Below are 25,057 nucleotides of genomic sequence, written 5' to 3' on the forward strand. Positions count from 1 at the left end.
ATGTATGTATATGTATAGCTGATTCACTTTGTTATACAGCAGAAACTAACACACCATTGTAAAGCAATTCTACTCCAGTAAAGATATAAAAAAAATTTTTGTGTCCCTATGATAGTTGTATGGACCAAATATATAAGATAATGCTTTTCTTCTTGTTAAAAATTTTGGGTTTTCATAGTAATCTATTTATACATTTTTATTTTTATACTGATGTATTATATCTATACATCACAATGTGGGACTTATTTGAAAGTGCTCTTTTGAAAAATAATGAAGAAATCCAGGTAAAGAGGGATAAAAATGTTTTAATTGTTGAAAGACACTGGTAAATTGAGTGATTTACATTTCAGTACTAAGTGGATACACATGATCACTATCAAATTAAGAACTTTCCAAATATCCGACTAACATCAGTGACAAGTCCTTGAAAACAGTGTAGAATTAACATGATGAGATGCTCTGATCACACACAGGTAGAATGGGAGACTCAATGGCTACGAAGTATTTGTAGTTACATAAGCCTTTGACTAGAGAAAATAGGAAATTAATCAAAATGTACATACGGCATGCAAACCTCAACAGTTTAAGTATTCCCATGTAGTACATTGTTCTCAATAAAGAAACTCCTCTGATATTTAAATAAAGCTGAAAACCAAATAGTAAAAAAGGAAAGAGATAACAGTAAGAATCAATTTAACAATTTTACAGCTAAAAATTAACATGAAGTAGAAATAGTGAAAGATAACAGCAAATATATTACTTTGGGTAATTCATCGATAGTGCCTTATTATTGTAAGTTATAAACAGATGAAGGATTTTGTTATATAAAAACTATCAAAAAAGTATCAGTGAAAAGACATGATCTTCATGAGCTGTGGGGATGGTCAGGGTGAGAACACAGCTGGGGCACAGCAGCCAGCTGGGCAAGAACCCTTTGTAAGCTTGTCTTCCGCAGGTGGACCAAATATAGTTCCATATATGTGTGTTGTTTAACCAATTCCTTTCTAGTACCACAACATTCAATATGTACCATGGTTTTAACTATAAACTAAGAATTTGGGGCGGGGGGGCGACTGCTTAGAATTTCCTTGGAAATGTCTGCGCACGTTACAAAATCCCACAAAGCAAAAATTCCATCCAGATCTTGAAGAGCAGGCTATGAAGGCAACAAACAAAAAAGGGAAAAGAGTTAGCAAGCGCGAAAAGGCACCACTTAGATAAAAACACATCAGCGTTAAGCCTGCAAATTATTTACTGATTTTCTTTTCAGTAAAACACACGTTCAACATCCGTCCAGTATTGATGTGAGACTGAATATGTGGCCAGCGCAGTGTGAAGCACTGATGACACTTATATGAAGAGACAAAGTCAGGTGGAGAGAGAGACTTCTAAACTTATAACAAAATACAACAGGAGGATGCCTGAACCAAGCTACACGGCAACATCACAAAGATACCAACTGCTCAGCCACAATCTATCCCTTCCTTGTTTGGTCAGACCCTCTTGGGAAGAGGGGAGAGCCATCCACTTCACCTCGAGCTCCCCCAGGGGATCTGATGCAGCGAGCCCATCCACTGGCATCTGAGAAGCATCACTGTGCTGGCAGCATCCCGTATACCTAAATGGGCATAACTTTCACCCTTGGGTCATCTAGGGAAGAAACTACACATTTGTATCGTGATATAAGTAACTTTGATTCTGAAATCATTCCTCAATTTGCTTCAAAAAGTAACCAAATCAACTTTGAAGTTGGGTCACTGAGTGAGTTCGGTGGCTTTATTTCTAGAGAGGTTTTATATGTTAGGTCAAAAAAAAAAGTGTCTCCAAACTTTTCCATAAAATGTCTCTTCTCATCAGGGTTTCTGCCCAATAATTTAAGCTCAGATGCCATGCGTCCAGATGGCTCACAGATAAGTACCACAATGGATGCTTAGCAATTGAGTAAATGGACAGCCTATCAACTTAGAAAACTTTTCAGATAATTCAAAAGAGGCAAATGGGTTGTTTAGCAATAGAGGTAAAGAATGGTGGAAATTGAGAGGAGAGAGGGATGGCAGTAAAAGAGTTTTTATTTTTATATTGACAGCCACGAGCAGTAGGGAGATAATTCTACCTAGCTGTCTAATGTTATGTGGGCTGATTAACCAGCAATAGTGCTCAACTGTTAACAGGAAATTTTAGATCCATATACAAAGCTGGACAATCATCTTGTCTAACTCTGTCATGTAACTAAAATTGGGTGAAGCTGGGAGAAGGTAAGGGATTCATCTAAGGTCCTGTGTTAACAGCAGAGCTACCGAGTCTCCAGATATCTATCTACACAGCACTTCTTCCCACTCTATTCAGATGCTTTTTGAAATACACCCTGTTTTCAGGAGGGTAAACACTAATATATGTTTCCTTTCAACTAGATTATCTTTTCTGTTTGATGCAAATAGTAAAACTACTGCTGCATCAGGAAAACTAGCAGGGAACTTAGAAATCTACATGAGAGTTAGAACCCTGTTAAAAATACTGGAAATAGAAAATCTCCAGCAAGTCCCTAAAGAGAAGCTCAACACCCTAATGTGGCTATGGGCACTAGGGAATAATGCTCCATGATGCTGTAGCCTTGATGAGAGGGTCTTTGAAAAAGCAGCTGCCCAATATTGTTGTATTTCTTGTCCAGAAGAAACCAGTTACGGCTTCCATGTCCCTTTTCTCCAGTAGGAAAGCTTATTTGTCTCCACCTGTGAGCTTATTCTGCAACCCATCCACTCCCAGACACCAGCATCAGTACTGGCCCTCAGCCAGAAGCTGGTTCAATATCAAATCAGTCTAGCTTCTGATCTACCAATGGCTGGATTCTGGTTACAAAAAAGGATGATGGTACAGTGATGATGATACTGATGGTGATGATGACAATGACCATTATAGCAGAAGCTACCATTTACTTCACATTGAATCCTAACACGAGCCCTTCAATAAGCATCAGGGGGAGAAACTTGCCCAGCTAGTTAAGTGAAAGAGCCTGAATTCAAATCCAGGGTTGTTTGACACCCAAAAGAGAATGGGCTATCTCAGGAGACAGAGTATTCCTGATCACTGGATGTTCAAAAGAGGTGGGATGTCATTCAGCAAGACTGAAAGACAGCGGGGATCTAAGCATTGCATGCATTTTGGTCCAGGTAAACAGAAACTCTTTTCCTCAATGGAAATGCTGCTCAGTAGCTTTTAGAGACTAGTACCCAGACAGTAGTTAATAAATGAAAGCTATTTTTCTTCTGTCCTTGTTCTTGTTTGTCTTATAATTCTAACTTCAAGCTCTTCACCAGGTCCACAGTGCTTCATCTTTTAAACTTGGTCTATGATTTTACTATTCTTTCCTGAAAAACTGCATCTTTGCACACTGACGATTGCCTATCTCTACTGGAGTTTTGGTACTGGTACATCTTCTCTCTGTATATCAACTACCCCTGACTATTGCCAAATATTTAATATTGATCCTAATCTAATTCCCAACCTCTCTAGTCTCTCCTTGTCTGTCACTTCCAAGGTCCTAGCCCCTCAAAGATTTTGGCAATGAAGAGTGAAACCCTGGTAGTCTAGGCAAACAGCTTGTTCTTATTAAATGAATTAAGTTACATTTGCAAAAATATTAATGAAAAAAAAGTAACTGCAAAGAAAATTGATCTAATCATTAAAGACCTCTTTACAATAAAATATATTGGGTTCCATAGATTTAACCACAAGATGAGACCCCTCCTCATACTCAAGTTCGAGATTTCTTAGAAATATAGAGCATTAATATCTACAGTTCATTCATCCAGGCTAAATATATAGAATTATTTAGAAAAATATATAGTACCTCTTGATTATTGTCATGATATTACTTTCTTCTAATCTTAAAAAAGAGAAAATTAAGAAAGGTTAAATGTTCAGTTATAAAGAATATATTCTAGTTTCCTACAAAACTACAAATAGTTGTGACATATATGTATTTGCTAGTCTGAATCATCGAGTAGAGAAAAAACAATGAGGAACAAATAACCATAGTACGTTAAGAAATAATAAGGCTTGTGTACAAATTAAATCAAATATTACATATATATAATTTTATCTGTACATATTAATAGTTCTTGAAAACCATATTATCAGACAACTGTACAGTGATTAGTAAATCAGCATTCTTCACCACGAGCCACACTTAAAAATTTACTTAAGGGACTTCCCTGGTGGCGGAGTGGTTAGGAATCTGCCTGCCAATGTAGGGGACACAGGTTCGAGCCCTGGTTCAGGAAGATCCCACATGCCACGGAGCAACCAAGCCCGTGGGCCACAACTACTGAGCTTGTGCTCTAGAGCCCAAGGGCCACAACTACTGAGCCCATATGCCACAACTACTGAAGCCCATGCACCTAGAGCTCGTGCTCCGCAACAAGAGAAGCCACCACAACGAGAAGCCCGAGCACCACAATGAAGAGTAGCCCCTGCTCGCCACAACTAGAGAAAGCCCGTGCACAGCAAAGAGGACCCAACACAGCCAAAAATAAATAATATAAATAAAAATAAATTAAAAAAAAATTTTACTTAAGCAAGAAGCTATCTACAAGGCTGCAATCATACCTATTATCAAAAGCACTTCATTAGCCCTGCAATTACTAACTACTAAAATTCAGAAAAAGGAGCATCCACTTCATTTCATTATACAAAAGACAGTTAATTTTCTTCTAATCACCAGACTACTTATCAGTCACATTTATAATATATTATAGGAATGTAACTTTATGTTCTACCAAAACTCCATAAACTTGCTGAAATGTTTGCTTTCATTTTCACGCTGATCCTCACTGAAATTAACAAGAAATTTAAAATATCCATGGAGCATAACCACAAACAGATGCTAAATTTTGCTCTGTAATTACTCTCATCATGTGGGTGGCAATTTCAACAAATGATTACAATGAGCAGATATGGGTTTTTTGGGGTTTTTTTTTAAGGCCGCACTAAGCGGCATGTGGAATCTTAGTTCCCCGACCAGGGGTCAAACCTATGCCCCCTGCAGTGGAAGCACAGAGTCTTAACCACTGGACTGCCAGGGAAGTCCCAGCTATGGCTCTTATACACAGTTCACTGCAAGTCAGTAATATGTAGGGTGAGTCAGGCAAGCTGAAATATACATTTCATACGTTTTTCACAAAACAAAAAAAATAAACATGTAGAGAGAGTAAACATCACATGGTTTTACTTACTTTTTCGCACAGTCTTTGTTTGATTGGACACCATATTGACAGCTTCAGATGGTAGACCAACATACACCCCTCCATAGTTTCTTGATGAAAAGAAGCAGACATAGAAAAATCAGACCAAACTATATGGTTACTAAACATTTGCAGAAAATGATGAGAGCATGGGGTCCTTCAAACAATTATAGAATTATTAAAATAACTCATGACTTTTCAAAAGTAGAATTCAGAATATTATTGCCCTTGGAGAGATCATTGTTTTTCTATGTTAAAAAAAGAAGCTATATATAAAAAAAAGAAAGCTGTGTAGTAGAGTTTTTAGATATTTTACTTGCAATGAGAAAGAAGAGAAGTTGGGATTTTTAGAATTTAGTAGAGTAATAAATATCAGTAGCATGACATGTTACAGTTAATCAGTCAACATTCATCAAGAATTCAGAGTGGTCAATGTGGTATGAGGTGCTATGGACACACAAAAACACTTTACCTGTAGGTAGGTATAAAGTGAGGAGGAAGAGAGAGAGATAAGGAGTAATGAGAATGGGGTGCTGCTAATCAGAGGATGGAAGGATGGAGAAGGCGGAAGGAAGGAGGAGATGTCATCCAATTTTAGAGAACAGCACATGCAAAGGCCACAAGATGGAAACTAGCACAAGCCGTGTGCACAGGACAAACCAAGCTTGTTTGGAAGAAGCAAAGATTATGGTCCCTGGGCAAGATATTTATCACACTGCATGCTCCTACCTGTATTCTCTGTGCCAAAAGTTTTCCTGGTGGAATCTGTATTACTGGCAATGTGCTACTGTGGTCAATTAAATGCATGAGTTAAATTAATTCATGTTAAATTAAATCCATGAGGTGGGACCAAAATCATTCAAATTAAAGGTAGCTTCAACACCAAACATACCTCCTCTTGTCATCTTCTGTTATTGATTCTTCTGTTCTAAAAGGTCAAAAACATTTGCTATGAGCTGTTTGGTTACACAGTCAGAGACTTCATTTTTGGCTCTGAGAAAAGAGGGACTGACAAGTTAAAGCCAATTTTGTTTATTTCAAGTTCTTCCATCGAGTATTTCTGTAACACAGGATCCTCTCTTCACCTCAATCACTTATCCACTAAGAAATTGGCAGTTTTCTACTTACCAAAAAGCGCAAATCCATCAAGTGCCAACAAGTCCAATTGCTGAACAAGATCAAAAACTGAGGTAACCATAATGGAAAAGAATATAAAGAAAAGAATGTCCATATGTGTATAACTGAGTCACTTTGCTGTACAGCAGAGATAGGCACAAGACTGTAAATCAACTATACTTCAATTAAAAATTTTTTAACTAAAAAAACAGAAAACACTAATTCAAGGGACAAAAAACAAAAACAAAAAACCTGAGGGCAGCCAAGACTGGAAAGAGCATATAAATTGGGTGTCAGGAAGCCTGGGTTCTTGTCTGGCTGTGCCACCCACTCCCTGTGTGACAGGCTGTGGGCAAGTTGCCGGCCTGTATCTCATCTGTAAAATAATGGGGTCGACCAGATGACGCCCAAGGTCCCTTCTAGTCCTAACACACTATGAGTTTGTGTCTCTTATGCCAGCTCAGCAGCACAATTCTAGGTATGAAAGATTTCCTTAGTGCAAAAAGAGTTAAAGTCAATTTAACTTTCTTTTATCTAAAACAACAACCGTTTTATACATGATCTACTGCAAAGAGAAGAGGGAAATGTTCAAAGGAAATTTCTAGAGGGAATCACTACTTTAAAATGCACAGTATATTTCCTTGAATAAGAGGAATCCACATTCTACTAGAATTCCTTGGCATATTTTTAGGAGGATCAGGAAGCTTACCTTGAAATACTAGCTAGCATACATTAGTTATTTTTCTGAAGAAAAAAAAAAAACAAGATTCAAATGTATCTCGCTGAACTCAACATGTAATTATAAGGGGCTTCAGTTAAGAAGAAAGCAGACTGAAAACATCTAAACAGCTTCACTGAGTCTTTTAATTGCAGGGGTTGTCATATCATGGTTTCACACATTTAAAAGCTGTGAATGTATATATGTACGTGAGATTTTGCTTCATTGCAACAGCCCATAAATCCGAAGCCTATAGAGAAAGGAAGTGGAGATTTGGAAATTATCTGTTAAACACTGGCCATGCACACAGAAAATACTCCAATAGAGGGCAAAAACCACCCTGCAATCTAATTTGTCCAAATTGAGCCCATAACCCACTTTTAATTATCAACTTCATTTATCTCTTGCTAAAGTTGGATCATTTTTTAATTCAAAGGTGTCAAAGTCATACTGTATTAGAACTGGTGCTATGCTTATTGAAGTGGTATAACACTTTCAGGTGCTGTTTACCAGTTTTAATTAAAATGGATTTATAACCTGTTAGTACAGATACTAGGGAAAATGATGGTGACAAACTCGTTCAAGATTATCAGAACTGTTTACTCTGGTTCTGAATAGTCAACATTATAATGAAATTGTTTGTGAAGCTGAAACTGGCAGATTTGGACATATACAATGTCTCATTTTTTCTCACAGATATTCTTTTCATATCCAATGACATATCTGTGTATTTTAAATCTTTCCCCTTTTGCCTAATCCATCTTAAGGACTTATTCAGTGTTTTAAAATATATTTAACTTCCCCAAATGTAAAAAAATAGTGAATTATTTTTAATCTATTATCTCTCATAAATTATTCAATGCCCTAAAACCCAACTGTGTTCTCCTTGATAAAATTAATCAACAATCTTACACATCTAATTTGCAGGAAATGATAATGTGGCTGTCATATTTATTGGATAACAAATTAAGCTTCAGAGATATTACTAAACCTTTAAAAATACCATTTATAAAGACTTTTCAGATGTCCGTTCTTTTAAACCTTTAAGTAAGTTATAATGCCTGTCTTTGTCTACATGCTCTCTTCCTTCCACAAACAATTATTCTATGATACAAAGACTGGAGACTAAAGACTACATGGGTAAAAACAGCATCATCACTGAGTCCTTCCTTTGTGTCAGGTACAGGGCCAGACACTTCACATGCATCAGTGCTACTCCTCTCAACAGTTCTGAGAGTTTACACCCGAGGAAATAGGTTCAGAGAGCTAGGTAATTAACAAATATGCAAGACCAACATTGAAACCCCATCTATCTGACATGAAAAACATGCTCCACATTCTAATTCACCACTCTGCCTCTCAAATAGGAAGATGTGAAAGTCAAAAACACTTCCAGTGACAAACCAACATGTTGGTTTCCCCTAGAGCGGGCACTGCCTCTGTATCACTCTTGCAAAAGCTTTGAGCCTCACCCCTGTCTCACAACCTGCTTGTGTAGTGCACCAGGCACTTTGCTCGTAGGATTCTACTGTTTCCTTTAATCCTCATCACAATCCTGCAAGATGGGTATTAGCCACATTTAAAGATGAAAAACTGAGGCTCTGAAAGGTGGAGCAGCATGACCAATGTTACAAGCCCAGGTAATAGAGCCAGAATTCAAAACCAAGGTTGTGTGATTCTAGCTCCTGCTTCAAAAACTGTGAGCCCATGCTAATTTGTATCAGACAAACACCCCCATCTCCCAAGCTGGATCTCTCTGATTTTTACCATCCCACTTATAAGAGGGAAACAAGATGGCAGAAGAGTCTTAGTCAATGTTTGAATAGCATTAGACCTAAACCTCTATGCTGCCAGGGACAATCAATCTTTGCAGAACTTGTTGAATGGCTACATAAATCATTTTTACTCCGATAGAAAACCTCTCCAGATCAGCAGTTACATTAGACTCTATTCATCTGGACAACCAGTTTCAAATTGAGGTTAAATCAGAAAACCATGGTTGGTCTAAACCAAATCTCCTTGTGACAGAGAGGTCCAAGCCACTGTGTTTAGCTGCCTGAGAGCCAAGTGCTGCCCTGTCCTGTCCAGGAAGACAGCATCCTCCCAGCAGGGTGATGTGGTCCTGCCCCGACTGAACAGGCTGTAGCATTCGAAGAAGAAATGGTTCATCAAGCAGCAATAAAGATTCCCGGTAAAAGGAAAGCCCAGAGATGTTAAGCCACAGGCCCTGAAAAGCTGGCGAAATTGTCTCATGATTACTAGTAACTCCAGACAGGCATCCAAAAAATATACCTTCTGGTGTGGGGACCAACTTCTCCTGAAAGGGTGGTTCTTGTCAATAAAAAGTGGACATTATCTCGGGACAGTTCAAAACTGGGGTGATAAATTAATCTGACAGCTAAGCAACTTAGCAAGAAACTTCAGTCTTTAGGATTCTAATCCCTGGGGAGATTTTCAAGTTTTGAGTAATGGCCTGGCTGTCCGAACACCTGGGCTGCCCCACCTGTACACCAATTTAAAGAATCACTGTAATTGTTTCCCCTCACAAAACATATTTTGAAAGATTTTGTTATCAACTGGCCTTACTATCTCACTTGCTGATAATTTTCTTAGACACACAAGTGCCAAAGGAAGCCTCTGATGTGCGTGGGATGGTTCCCACAGGGCGTTTGTGTAATTCGAATCCAAGGCAAATAAATCTTATATTTTGCTAATGTAGAGCCTGTGCAGCCGCGTTGTAGGCACATGCAGATTTCCGTTCAGTTTCTAAAGTAATGAAAATAGCCTGTGGTCCTTTTTCGACGCTGCCAATCCAGAGCATCGGGCTAGGAATTGCGCTCGGGCCAGATCACCCCCCACCATGGAGCCCTTGGATGAGCCACTGTTTTTCATGAGGGACTTGATTATTTTTCTTTTCTGGTCACTACAGCTTTAGTGGAAGGGCAGTGGCTATTGTGCAGCCTGCAGCTGTGACTGCTGACGGATCACAAGATTTGTTCCTAAAGCAGGGAAGGAAGTGGGGAGGAAGCGCAGGACAGAAAGCCACACGGACTCCGCCTTGGCGAGAACAGCAGCCGCTGACAGAGTCTGGAGGGCCCTCGGTCACGGACATCATGGCCCTATTTTCTGCTGGTACTAAAGATAAAGAATGAGATGACTTCACCCCGGAGTCTTCCCTTAGAAAACAGAGACTGAAGATTGAATTAGTCCATGCTGGAAACGACAAAGTGAAAAGGAGGCCGATTCACAGTAGATGAGCTGGAAGAGGCCAGACCGCACTGCTCGGGAGTTAACTGGTCCAAATATCTCCACAAACTCAGCCTACCCGTACACTTGCTCCTTTAGACAAGAAGCAAGTGGACATACCTCAACCAGGAGAAATCTCCTAGTGTAGCAATCCACTTCTAAATAATAGTTCTGAAGCACAGTGCAGAAGTCAATGCCCAGGTGCCTACAGGCAGAGGCACTGAAAATGGGAAGTGTGAATGAAGGGACTCAGGGACGAGAACACCCTTGAATCTACCATAAATAGGGAAGGAACCTTGAGAATAAGGCTCTACCAAGGGAACCAAAACACGGGGTTATAGGAGGCAAGGGACCAGATACCATCAATCAAATCACCTAAAAACAAAAAGTGAAAGGTACTTTTCACCAGTTTCCCTCCCCCCTTCCCCCGCTCCGGTCCCAATTTCACCACCATGGAGGCTGATGTCAATAAGGGGAAGGAAAACCAGCACAAATTACCAAGGGGTCGACAACTGGAAACAACTACGTGGTCTATCAACACAAAATCTGCTCTGGCCAGGGAAACTGTGCTGGACTCACCCTCCCCACATTCTGCAATGCAGGGGCGAGGACTCTGAGAAACATCCTCCTTTGCCACCCGGCTCCCTGTTAGGTTCTACCAAATGGGATGCTCAAGAGACATAAAATGCAAAAAGAGGGGAAAGGGCTGCTCCTTCCAGCTCTGCGTGCTGCTCCAGCCTACAGCACCCCAGCAGCTGGTTCCAGTTTCCAGGACAGGCCCTGTTAACACTCCTTTTTGGGTCACTACAGCTCAAGTGGGTGGGCAGTGGCTACTATGTGGCCTCCAGCTGTGCTTACTGCTGGATTACACCATTCAGCTGTGATTACAACATTCAGCTGTGATTACACCAGCCTGGCAGTGCCCTCTCTCCAGAAGTCAGTGTCCCAGCCCCAGAGAACCGCTCCTCTTCCAGGTCCTAGATTCCAATAACCCCAACTTCCTTCCTTTGTCACTCCTGCCCTAGAAACGGTAGCCATTTCCTCTTATAACTCTCCCTACGATCTCAGCCTTCCTTTCTTACATCCTCAGTCCTCCATGACCTGTTTAACCAATTCCTAATAGTAATTTCTCTCTGCTAAAATATTTAATGTGGTTTCCTTTACCCTGACTGGACACGAACTGACACATTACTTGGTAGCAAGAGTGGGGTTTATCTCCCAGCCCTGCATTGAATGTGTCTCACTAAAGGATTTAAATTACCTGTTATTTCCTGTTTATCAGGCCCAATTACTATGTCATCAGTGTATTGGACCAGTATGACGTGCTGTGGGACATCAGTAACATCAAGATACTGCAGAATAGAGGATGAACGGCAACACTGTGATGGTATACTGTTGGCCTTGCCAGGTAAAAGCAAACTGCTTCTATTATCCTCGCAAACTGGTTCAGAGGTAAAGTATTCGCCAAAGGTTGCAAAACAGGAGCTAGGGGCTATGTTGAGTGTTTTCAATAAAGATACCACACCTTGAACAGCAGCTGAAATTGGAATCACCATTTCATCAAATTTACAAGAATCCAAAGTCACTCTCTAAAATAAATCTGCCTTCCACATGGGCCAAAGAGGCAAGTTAAAAGGAGACATGAGAAGCGTCTTCATTTTTTCAAGTCTTTGGTGAGGGCACCAATTTCTGCAGCTCCACCAGGAATGCAGTATTCCTTTTTGTGTATTATTCTGGTATAGAAGGGAAATTCCATAGGCTTCTACTTGACCCTTCCTACCAAGATAGCCCTTCCTTCACAGGTCAGAGAGCCAATGTGGGGATTCTTCCAGTTGCCAAATACATCTACTCTGATTATGAACTCACAAACTGAGGAAATAACCAGAGTATGGGATCTGCAGACTACTAGACTCACTGCAATTTTTAGGTTAGCCAAAATTCCATTTTTTTACCTGACTATAAGCCCACTCATGGACTGATCACCCATAATGGCATTTTGGGTCCTCAGGTGTTAACAGCGACTCACAGCCAGTGCCTAGAAATCTCTAAAAGGTCCAGGTACTTCCTTTTGTTCTGGACACAGTTGCTCTAGTAAATGAACACAAATCCTTTGGGGAAGATGTGAAAAAATATCTACCGTACATACATGTGGCCGTGTTTGAAATTCCCTCAAGGGAATGTGGCCTTAATTACGCTGAGTCTGACTTGGGTCTGGAAACTGGGTTAAGAGGCTATGCCTTTCCATTGTGATGACTCAGCTTAGCTTTCTGGCTCACAGACCAGAAGCCTTTCTCTTATAAAATATACAGAGGGAGAAAATGAACCCTTAGATGGCCATCCTTCTCATCTATCCCTAGGGAGATTGTGACCAACTAGCTCTTATCAAAATTCCTTCCAGGATGAAACATTCTGCCTCTTCATCCCTGCTGTCTGTTATGGTGAGTGTGCCCACCTTGTCTTAGGTGGTTCAGTTCTTGGCCTCTGCTTCTCTGGGATCCCATCACACCCAAGGAAACAAAGAACCCATCTCAAGGGCAGCATCTCCCAACTGTCACAGCCATGTTATAGAGGACAATCATCTTGGATACTCCCTTCACTATGTGTTTCTCAATTTGCTCAGTCTCCTAGGGAAGGGGGTCTCCTCTGCAGTGGGGAGCAGCTCACACCTGAGAAATTCACACCAGCTTTCCTATCTCTTCAAGCCTTTGGATTCCTTCCTCTCCATCACACCAGAGAAGTTCTGACATACTCCAGCATAAGCTCCTACAGTTTAGTTTCATCAACCAAGTTGACTAAACTGTTAAGAGTCCTAGCCATGCACCTAAATTAAATCTGGACTCTCTGTTAAATACAACAATATCAATAAATTCAGTCTCAGCATACACTGCTTCTCCTTGGTCTCATACCCTTAGAAGCCATTTCCATACGTATTCCTGAGGATTCTGGTAGAAGAAATTGCACAAGCCTGCAATTACTTTGCAGTATAAGCTCTTTCCGCCCAGGTCAGACATTGTGCTTGTCCCGTGGGAGCATCCTGAGGTCTGATTCTATTTGTGGGTCCCGTAGCAATAAGCGGTGGTTGCAGTAGGTCCTGAGGAGGACAAGCACCCCCTAACAAGGCAATCACCCAGGCAAGGGGACCCAATTCCATGCCTCTTACCCAGCTGGTCTACCCCATTCTCAAAGGCCCTGCCAGGAAAACAGAAAGTTTCTGGCTGGCAAAGATGGGGAGAGGAAGTCAGCTCTTCTTCATTAGCTTCACCTCAATTTTAATTTAGCCCCGTCTAGTGCTCTTGAGAGAGGAAATGGGACATAGACGAGGCTACAACAGCTGTCTCTAATCTAACCAGGGACTAATGGCCACAGACTACTCCCTGCAATGTGTAACTGAATCTAAAACAGCTAACAGAGAAAGCCCGCCCACTTAACACAGTCTTAATGCCTTAATATCACAACAAATGCAACAAGATGAGAAAGTCACAGCCCCCCTTGATTTCTGGTGTCCCCAACTAAGTGAAGAGGAAGCGGGGGTGGAGTGTAAAGAGGCAGGTAGGCTGGCTTTTTTTATTCAGTGGTGTAAGCAACCACCCATTTGAATAATTTTAAGGGTCTGGAAAGGCTAAGATTTAAATATAGTTTAATTTTACCTGTTGGCTAAAGTTACAAATTCAAGTTCTCTATTATCCATCATGTATGCCTCAGTGTCAATGAAGGGAGAGGCACGTGAAAGAAGGGGCCGGGCCCCAGGGGAGGGGCTGGAACTAAGAGCTGGGGTTTGGGTATAAACAGGGTCCATTTCACAGTTGTGCCCAGGACACATTTTAGAAGGAAGACTTACTTCTTGGGTCCAAAGAGTAAAGGAGTGAAGAGGTACTAAGAGACCTAGATTAAGTTTAGCAAGTAGTTCCTCCATTTTTAAATCCTCCTGAGCCACTACTCTACAGAGTAACCTTGTACAATAAACTTGTTTTTTTCCAGAGGGAGCATGACCAAAAGCTTCTTGGTAAATTGCTTTCTCTGGTCTCAAGACAGTGTCTTATTTCTGAAATTTTCACCATCTGAAAATCTGTGGAAAGTGATGTCACATTTAGAAAGAAAATGTAATAGTGCGATATTGTTTAATCCAAAGGTTACATCACACCTTTTGAAAAAAAACTTTTAAACAGCAAGAACATTTCCTAAGAACCATGGAGCATATGTTAACAATTTGGGACCAGGTTTAAAAAATACACTGGGCATTTAATTACCATTGGGTCTCTCTTTGTTAACAAAGATTTAGCTTCTTTTATCAAAGGACAGATGTTGGAGGAGAAAGAATGTGTCAAAGTTAAAGCCACCCATTGAGTCTCATGATAATCTCCTAGAGTGAGATCACATGCTCCCAGTCTCTGACTCAGATTTTCGGCCACTGCATTCATAAAAATGTTTGCAGAGCCAAGTGTGATTGAGGGTACACCACCAGTCCATCATTTCCCCCCACTTTGGGGATTGCTGAAAAGCTAAATCCTCAGTTGATAGTTTAAAAATGACACATCTTGTTATAAAGCAGAAACTAACACACAATTGTAAAGCAATTATACTCCAATAAAGATGTTTAAAAAAAATGACACACCTTTGCAGAGCGATATAGTGTTTCGTGATCCCTATCTTACCAAAGTTGCCCCAATTTGGGGCGATGTCAGAAAAAGAAAAAAAAAAAAAAAGGCAACCGTTGGTTTCAAAACTGCTTTCTTATATCTCAGAGTTTCCACCAAATACTTCTAGCCTACTTCCTGTGAAGCCAGCATGGTACTCTCCTCACACTTCTCAGATTGAGTATCTATACTGATCCAGATTCTCTAGGTCACTGCACACCCATCTGCTTCCTACTAGCTTTGCAGACCTTCTCCTAAATGAATCAGAGACACTGAATTTCTCTCTAACCATAAAGCTCCGACTTCTTTTAAGTCAAGGTTCCAGAAGGTGAGACACTTCCAAACCAGCTCCATGTCTGTGGTTGCTCTTCGGGGCTGGCTGGCTTTCCTCTGCCTGTCCTTTCTTCATTAATGTATTTTGTGCATATACCCATTTAAAACTAATTATCCACACAAAACACATAAACCTTTCAATCAATTTATACCGCTATGGTTACCATTCTATCAATAATGATCACTTCAATGAAGTGAGACCTTATTCAGAGCTACTATAGTAAATATAAACCACTACTTTTTTCTTCCTCAGTAGCACATGGTAATCAAAATATTTTCGTCACAATATTTGCTTAGTTTCTGGGTTGTATAAAATAGCTGTCCCAAGTGACCTACAAAAAAGGTTTCAAAGGTAAAATAATGGAACCACGGCATGGATACATTATGTGCATGCTCTAGAACAAACACAGATGATAAACATCAGGCAGCCACTAGCCACACCAATCAATATCTCCTCACGCATGGTGGCTACAGGTGCCTTAAAATTCAGAACGTTCTCACTGCCCTAGACTTCCAGAACGACATAGTTCTGTGGCAAAGAAAGGATTTATTTTTTACTTATTCATCAACAAAAATGTTCTAAATATAGAGCTATTCTTATTAGCGATGATCTAAAAAGCAGAAAAACAGGTTGCAGCCTTTTCCTTTTCCATATTTGCAGTGTCACTACAGAGGCCAAACTTATTTTGATTTGTAAACGGTACAATTTCAATATGGAAAGCTCAGGTGATCATGCGTGTAGCTCCAATAATCTATTTTTAGTTACCATTCATGATCATCTTTTGGAATAAGCTTATTAGTTGACAATGTTTACTTCCATTGACACCACCATCCTCCAGATACAGTGGAATCATTTAATTTTCTCTATGTTTTTATGATGACCTCTCCTTTTCACGGAGGTTCCAATCGATTCTACCAAGCATTTAATTACATATGATATTGGACAGAATTAACATTTTATCATTGACTGTTAGGGCCTATATGTAATCTTATTCATGTCTTCACAATTTCAAAACTTCTTAGGACAGTTAGCTTTAAGTCTCTCTCCTTGGATGGGCCCCTTTCTTTCTTCCAGAATGTACTACCGGAGAATGTGAGTGACATTTGCTCTTTGTATGGGGTAATGGATCAAGAATTAAATTGCAATTTCCCTACCCCTCTTCTGTTCTCCTTCTAAGAAGCACACAGTGCTGGATTACTTCAACATTGGCTGTAGAAGTATCCTTTGCTACAAAGCAGGCAGGAGTGTTCTCTCCCCTTTAAGAAACCTTGCTCTTCCCAGATGTATCACTTTTCTCAAAACCTTGGGAATAAGCAGCTTGTTTTCCCTCGTCCCAGGGTCTCCAAACAGGAGACAGAGCCAGAATGCTCCCACCTCGCCAGAGCACTCTCTCAGATGGGGCCAATTTCATTTTCACTCAAAAACTCTCCTCTTTGGCATCAGCCCTGCCATAACAGCCCCGGACGCACTAAACATTTTGGCCCTGACTCAAAGGTTTTCTCCCTAACCATCATTACCTTGGACAATATTAAATCCCATGAAAACCACCTAAACGACCTCTTGCTTCACACTTTGCTGACTTCCTCTATCCCAGCCACGTTTACTGCTGCTCTAAGAACTTAATCCCAGGGGTGCTCCATGGAGCTTAGTTCCTGCAATTATTTCACCTCTGATATTTTAGAGTAGACAATCCCACTCCTTAGGGAAAAAAAAAATCCTTCTTTCTCCCCTCCCCACAATTCCCAAGAAGCCTCCAGTCCATCCATGCCCCCAGCTCTCCCCATTCATCAGCCCCTTAGGGCTTCCCCTCCCCCTCTCTCTAGCATGTGCCTTGCAGTCAAGCATTTCAACCACACTTGCTGGTCACCACCAACCCCTCTCTATCCCTGAATGAACCCACTCAATTGCTTCTCTGCCTGCTTTTATTCCACTGGGTCCCACCAAGGAAAATCTGACCATGTATTGATGGGCAACCAATAGGAATGTGAGATTTCTAACCACAGCAAGGCCCTCAATGCACTGAGTCTTCTGCCATCAGGGATTCATAACAGAGGCACTGCCAAATCTTTTCAACAACCCTTAAACCACCTAATAATTCTAGCTACCATTTACGGGCGGGGGGCAGGGGGGCAGGATGGGGGAGCAGGATAGCAACACATAATACCAAGTATTATCCTAGGAACTGAATATACTGTACTAATAACCATCATAACCATTAAGCAGTTACTTAACCTCTCTGTGTCCCATCTCCTCATTTGTAAAATGAAAGAGCACTACTGTCTTCATCAGACTGTTGGGGGAACTGAATGAGATAATGTACTTAAAGTGCTGGAAATCACTCTATGGTATGCAGTTCTCAATAAAGATGAGCCATTAAAATTGAGAATGATGAGGATAATGATGAAGACGGTTACCGTGAACAGTTATTATTATCCCAATTTTACAGAGAAGAAGATTAAGACACAATATCACACAGCTAGTAAAGGATGGAGAGCAGTTTAAACACAGGTCTGTCTGCTTCCAAAATGCATGCTTTTTCAATGCTACTTCCACCACAGAAGACGGGTAGAATTTTTCAATGCTACCTCACTTCAGAAGACAGCCTTGCCTGCCATGTCACAGAGGAGAAACAAGGCTGTCAGATACCCTCAGGCTTGTAATTAGGAGAGGGCTCAGCTGACACGGGTGTATATGACACGAGAAATTTATAAAGAATTCCAAGGAAACTCAAGATTAGAGATACATAATTTCATGTTTTAAAAAAGACAGAGCTTCAGCATGTTTTTGTTGTTGTTGTTGTTTTAAAGATTTTTTTTTTTGATGTGGACCATTTTTAAAGTCTTTATTGAATTTGTTACCATATTGCTTCTGATTTATATTTTGGGTTTTTTGGCCTCGGGGCATGCGGGATCTCAGCTCCCCGACCAGGGATTGAACCCTCACCCCCTGCCTTGGAAGGCAAAGTCTCAACCACTGGACTGCCAGGGAAGTCCCTTCAGCGTGTTTTATGATAACTCGTTCCAAGATATTTTTCTCTATAGCTGTTACCTTCCATAACAATAAAATTACTTTGTCCAGAAAAAAATCTTAATGAAATATCACTTTACAAGTTTTAAGTGAAAGAAGTATTTGAATAACCTTGTTTAAATTGAGTGCCCATGAGCTTTTATGTTCAACAGCAGACATTAAATCTGAGTCAACTTGTTATTCAACATATATTTGGAAAATTCATATATATAGAATATATGTATTCTTAAAAATCAAGAGATTTTTTTGAAATAACATGGAAGGTGACCTACATGGAGAAGTTGCTTCTCTTCTGCCTGCCCAGTTATAATTCTCTCCCATTCTGGTAACAGCATCACCACTCTCCCACTGTTTAGCCATATGGTTAGGTGAGGTTAATGACACCGATTGGCTGCAGCAGTGGGCACGTGACACAGGCCTGGCCAATGAGAGCCCACGTTCCCCTGGCCCACTGACTGGTTCAGGGAGAGGCACCTGACCCCACGTCCTAGCCAGTGAAAGCCTAGCCCTAGGACTTTTGATCAATCTATGGGGAAAGAGAAGCTCTTTTTCTACAGGAATTATTAAGCTGATGAGATAGAAACTGGCCATCTCCATCACCACTGGGGGAAAGCTGCCTTAGCATGGAGCCAAACACAGGAAAGGAGAGATGAGAGTTTCTTCCTGTCATTCAATCACCTGGATCCAGCTGTGACTAAGGCCTAACCCCTGGAAGTTTTCCGTTACACATGCCAATAAATTCCTTTATGTTTGTTTGTTTAGGCCAGTTTAAACTGGGCTTCTGCCATTTCCAACCAAAAATATCCCAACATGGCCTATTTGTGCCAAATAGCTAAGATAATTCGCTGAAATAAAATAAAAGCATGGCTAGGGGTAAGATGGGAATAAAGACACAGACCTACTAGAGAATGGACTTGAGGATATGGGGAGGGGGAAGGGTAAGCTGTGACAAAGTGAGAGAGTGGCATGGACATATATACACTACCAAATGTAAAATAGATAGCTGGTGGGAAGCAGCCGCATAGCACAGGGAGATCAGCTCGTGCTTTGTGACCACCTAGACAGTTGGGAAGGGGAGGGTGGGAGGGAGGGAGACGCAAGAGGGAGGAGATATGGGGATATATGTATATGTGTAACTGATTCACTTTGTTATAAAGCAGAAACTAACACACCATTGTAAAGCAATTATACTCCAATAAAGATGTTAAAAAAAATAAAAAATAAAAGCATGGTTGATTCGCAGGTTTGTGAAAATAGCCAAATGTCATCACATTGAATTCACTTCTGTTTTGTTCTGCATGTTAGTCTACTGTGATTTATTTTTGAAAAGAGAGAGAGAGAAAAAAGAAAGTCTCACTCCCTGATATACATGTGGGTCTGTCTTATGATGATTAAATTTCTATATATCTTCACCCATGCTTTCCTCCTTATCTCAAGTTGCTAAGGGGACCCTTCTATGTTTTTAATCCTTCTTGCATGTCCTACGATCTATGTACATTGATTACTCCCTCAGTCACACAGATAACACCTCCCCAAACTACCCTCAGCTCTTCGTACTCAACTTGCTCCTACCCTTTTGCCTACGGGCACACCTACCTCTCCTCCATATAAAAAATAAACAGAAAAAGAAAAACAGACCTCAATATACAAAATCATCCATACACATAACTAGGCAGAAATAATCACAAAGAAACGGAAGAAAACAGTGTAAAATATTAATGATGATTGTCTCTGGTGGGAGGATAATAGCTGATTTTTTCTTTTTTTAAAAAAAAATGTTTTTCCATACTTTCTGAACTTCCTTAGTATTCCTTTTATAACAAATATATTTCTTGGGACTTCCCTGGTGGTCCAGTGGTTAAGACTCTGTGCTTCCACTGCAGGGGGCACGGGTTTCAATCCCTGGTTGGAGAACTAAGATCCCACAAGCCACACGGTGTGGCCAAAAAAAAAAAAAAGAAATGTATTTCTTGAAATATGCTTCCTCTTTAAGCTACTAACATCTTTCTATCCCTTACTGCCTTTTTGTTGTAAAACAAAAGACCAGGCATCACCTCCTCACTCCTAAGTTCGCTTTCACCCTGACTCCATCAGAGAACTCACATCACCCAACTGAAACCACAGTCCCCCAAGTGACCAGTGTGGCTATCGCTCTACATGCACTGGCTTCTCTTCTCCCTTTAGCTCATGTGATCTCTTTGGATCATCAGCCATCCCTTCCCTTGGCTCAAGTTTGAAACCACAGGGTCATCTTCGCCTCACATTTTCCTTTCCTTTCCTTCCCCATTCAGTCATTCAACAGGTCTTATCAATTGTATTTCCAGGTGCACCTTGAACACACCACCTCTGCTCCTTTCCGGTGTCCTGTCTGCTGTCTAACCCTCTCGTGGCCTCAGCGCCATTAATCCCCTGTGCCTCCACCCCTCCCCCATCTCACATATCCCACTGCCTTGGGAGTCATCACCCTAAAGCTCAAACACAGTCATGTAATTCCCCACCTTAAAATTCTGAATGGCTCTTGAATGCATATAAAAATCAAGTACAATGACCCGCCTGGCACCAAAGGCACCCCCGAAGCCGGCTCCAGCCCACCAGCCTCATCTTCCACCTCTGCTGAGCCTACACCACAGGCTCAGGGCAGACTGGTTGACTTCCCAGAAGAGCTGGGGCTCTCTGTACCCATGTGCCTCTTTTCGTGCTCTTTCTCCTGCCCTGGGTTGCCATTCTTCTCCTTCCTACACAAATTCTTGCTCACCCTTCAAGACCCAGACAAGCATTAAATTTTGACTATTTTAATAATTAACACTTAAAATCACACTGTATTTTGGTCCCCAGTAGCCAATGACCTACTTCAGGGCAGAAATATCATTTTATTTGTTATTAAATCCTGGCTTCTTGCCTATAGAAAACAGGCAAATAAACAGGTAAGTGGAGATATAGTAAAAATCCCAAACCTTCCCTAGAGAACTGATTTTTATTATATATTAAGGGAGTAATCATAACGTTTCTGACTTCTAAAAAACAATCATAATTTCCCCCAAAAGACTTTTATGTGGTCTGTACATTATGGTGGTTGCCCTATTTGAAGTTCCGTACTCTTAGCATCCATTACGTGAGTTTGGCCACTTCTTTTGCCTGGAAATCAGTGTCTTCAGATTTAAAACAAAAAGAAAAAATTTAAATCTTCATAATATAAGTTTAAATTGTCTTAATTTCTTAGCTCCTTTCATGGCACCCCCTAGTTTCATAGCACCCCCCCTAATGTTACAGTCAAGATTTATAAGTCTATAGCTTCTGATTTTTTCTTAAAAAAGGGTTTGAGTATACCTTTTGTGCAAGGAAAAATAATACTATAATATTCTTCAATTTTTTCCAATTAAATTTACCTTTTTTTTTTTTTTTTTTTTTTTTGCGGTACGCGGGCCTCACTGTTGTGGCCTCTCCCATTGCGGAGCACAGGCTCCGGACGTGCAGGCTCAGCAGCCATGGCTCACGGGCCCAGCCGCTCCACGGCATGTGGGATCTTCCCAGACTGGGGCACGAACCCATGTCCCCTGCATCGGCAGGCGGACTCCCAACCACTGCACCACCAGGGAAGCCCCTACCATATTTATTTTTTAAAGGGTCATTTACTGAGTAAAATTACATCTTTTTATTTATAGAACCTATGAGGTACACAAAGTCACAGAAAGTTTAAATTCTAGAGAATTCAGGATTTTAGAAAGTAGTTAAATGGCATCTCATGTCCTGGAGTAGTTAATGTTGACAAAATGTCCACAAAGGTATCACTAAATCTTCTTAGAAATTTCCATGCTTCTGAAAGAAAGAGGAAGTCATGAAATCAATCTCTCCTTAAAGAGAAATGATGGAATTCATTTGTTAAACACTATGTCCACAGCACGATACCATTAACTAGAGGGGACTTCTCTTAATTCCCAAGGGAGAAAAGACAAGGAGATAAATAACATTATAAGCCCAATATGACATACCGTAAGACAGGTCCAAGCTGCTGTTAAAAGTTCAGAAGAGGAAGACATATTCAGTAGAGAGATCCAGGAAGTTCTTCTCATAAAGGATAAGATATAAACCCAGGAGAATAGAGATAGAATTTTTACAGACAGAATTGGGGAAAATGCCATTCCAGGCAGAGGAAACAGCAAAAAAAAAAAAAAAAAAAAAAACAAGGAGCCAAGACAGAAAACAGGAGGTCAGTTTGAGATGCTGAGAGTGGTCTCAGAGCAGGACTTCAGCTCACCTCTGGGTCCTTGGCCTCATTCACTCTCTAACTGCAGGGTTTCCTTCCCCCTAAAGGCTGAAACCTAAAGGGGCTTCCTATTCCCAAAGGATTCTGGGCTCAATCCTGTGGGCAGTGGAGACTAATCAGAAGTTGGGAGTGGAGGGCCTAAAAGGGCAGGGGATTAATCTGGCAACAACATATAGAAAGGGGAGGGAGAGACTGAAGAGAGACCCAGATACTGCAATAACAGGAACAGGTAAGGATGCTGAACACATTGTTGCTAAACGTTTTGGTAATAAACTCAACCACTGCAACCAGGACACTGAAGCATTCTATACTGCCTCCTTTGTACTGAAAGTCCCATATAAAAAGCTTATTTAATTCCCCCCAAAATTTACAACCCTATTCTAATCTTCTCCAGATTCCTTTTTACAGTTAAAAAAAAAAAAGGCTGACTCTGCTTTTGACGAAAGCTTTTAAGGCCCACCACTCCATTTGCCCCAGCTGTGAAAGCCTTTAAGAAAGCTGGGAACTCATACATGTGTGCTGGCGGGGAAGATACAGCCAGGCACTCCTCTGCCCATGCGCAGGAGCCCTCACCCCAGCCCCACTCCCAATAAAAACCAAAGCTGCTCACCCCTTCCTTCACTCAGACTGAATGGACCAGTTCGGGAGCCACCCTGCTCTCCCCAGAGAGCCTCACTATGTGAGCAATACATCTTTTCCTACCCTCTTGGTGTGTGTGTGGCGCCACTGGTCCTGACATCCAAACCAACTGGGGTGGCTTGGGCCGAGGTTGATTCCACAATCCATGGAGTGACCGCAAACACTCTTTTTGTTGTTGTCGTTCTTGGGGTTCTCCATCCCCACCTTCTCCCTCCCCCAATCCCAATGTCCAGCTCCCTAATGGCACTTTATTTTTTTTTCCAGAACTGCTCATTTTTATTTTTATTTATTTTTTTCACTGAAGTATAGTTGATTTACAATGTTGTGTTAGTTTGTAGTATACAGCAAAGTGATTCAGTTATATATTTTTTTCATATTCTTTTCCATTATAGTTTATTACAGAATATTGAATACAGTTTCCTGTGCCACAAACACTCTTAAATAGTGAACTACTGCAATGTGCTTACTATACCTAGATTTGAGGTAGGAAGATGCAAAGAAGGGGCATGATGGAAACACTGAAAGGGTCCTGTGGTCTGAAGTTCAACTCAGTATTGACTACCTTGAATGGTCATATACATTCACTCAAACGTCTAATTATCGACTTTAAAACGATTCAGTGTGCATTTGGTAAACGCTTGGCTCCAGGCCCTCCTCACGGGCTAAACTCTAAGATGTTGCATAGTCATAGGAGCTAGGTGCTTAATTCTCCCATAATCACTTGCTTGCAATTAGAAGAAATCTCTACACAAGCTGGTAGAGAAACAGAGTTAAACATTTCCCTTTCTTAAAGTTCTGAGTTAAAATGCTAGGGCAACTGAAATGCTAAAATGAAAAGTCACAAATAAACCCATTCTTCAAACAGCCCTTTAGTTATAAACCAAATGATAATCTTAATTTTTGCTCAGTACAGAAAGTACTTCCATGTCTTTTCAGCCAAACCTACATATCTAAAGGTCATAACCATGAAAACAGTGTCTTCCTCAGAAAGAGTTTAGAAAATCATAATATTAAGTACTTACACATCTTTAGCTGCTCCTGCAGGGCCTAGAAAAAAAGAAAAAGATAGCTTTCCATTATCTTGATAGTATTGCTACAAAAATCTTAAGCCCAATACCCAACTAAAATAATATTTTATAAGAGATGAGTTGAGAATATGATTTTTTGAAAGATCATCTTAAAAAAAGAAAAGGAGAGTAGGAAAATCATAAAATCCAAATCTTCGGTTTAGAATTTATTCTGCCCATTTTTAACAATTCCTATAAATTATAAGGTGTTGTTTCTGAAAGGGATTTTACAGACAGCCCAAACTAATCTGCTCATTTTACAGATGAGCAGATTAGGAAACTGACAGATTTGAGAAATATTTTCTTTTCTAAGCTAGTACCTACATGGAACTGTTACAAGTCACATTATGTACTAATCATAAAGTAAAGCAAAGTCACAAGACAAAATGGAGGTGATGTCCTAAATGAATTAGCGATACTAAAGGATGCCAGCCCAGCTCCAAAAGGAATAACATATATTTCTAACTCTGCTTCTATTTGCTACTGAACCCTCTCATTTCTGCTTCTCACTCACGTGCCAAAAACAACCCATCTCTTTTGGACCCCAGTCCTATCACTTAACACAGATTCTCTGCCCATAGCACAGTTCCATCTGCACTTCCTTCCCCTAATATCCTTACCTGAACAATACAGAACTTGGTTCCAACTTTACAAGCCAAATGGCATTAAGTATACTTTAATCCCTTAAAACCTCACTTCCCTCTTGTGTCAAATGAGGAAAATAAGAATACCTTTCTCGAAGGTTATTGTGAAGTTCTTTAAAAGATGTATA

At 40.6% G+C, this 25,057-nt stretch overlaps 1 protein-coding gene across 2 annotated transcripts in view; it reads right to left on the minus strand.

Moving 5' to 3' along the window:
- Positions 1–326: 326 nt before the first annotated feature.
- The window catches only part of C11H12orf75 (chromosome 11 C12orf75 homolog), a 39,545-nt gene continuing 14,814 nt past the window's right edge, over positions 327–25,057 (minus strand). The window contains exons 2-6 of one of the 2 annotated variants that reach the window (XM_060113273.1): positions 24,241–24,265; positions 6,133–6,168; positions 5,232–5,311; positions 3,848–3,878; positions 327–1,156 (exon numbers count right to left, since the gene is read on the minus strand). In XM_060113273.1, the coding sequence (XP_059969256.1) occupies positions 1,108–1,156; positions 3,848–3,878; positions 5,232–5,311; positions 6,133–6,168; positions 24,241–24,265 (221 nt within the window). In that variant the 3' untranslated portion in view covers positions 327–1,107. Of the gene's footprint in view, positions 1,157–3,847; positions 3,884–5,231; positions 5,312–6,132; positions 6,169–24,240; positions 24,266–25,057 lie in introns of both variants that reach the window. The other variant, XM_060113274.1, reaches the window with a different exon arrangement.

The sequence above is a fragment of the Mesoplodon densirostris genome, chromosome 11 (assembly GCF_025265405.1).
Source record: "Mesoplodon densirostris isolate mMesDen1 chromosome 11, mMesDen1 primary haplotype, whole genome shotgun sequence".
NCBI classification, from domain to species: domain Eukaryota; kingdom Metazoa; phylum Chordata; class Mammalia; order Artiodactyla; family Ziphiidae; genus Mesoplodon; species Mesoplodon densirostris.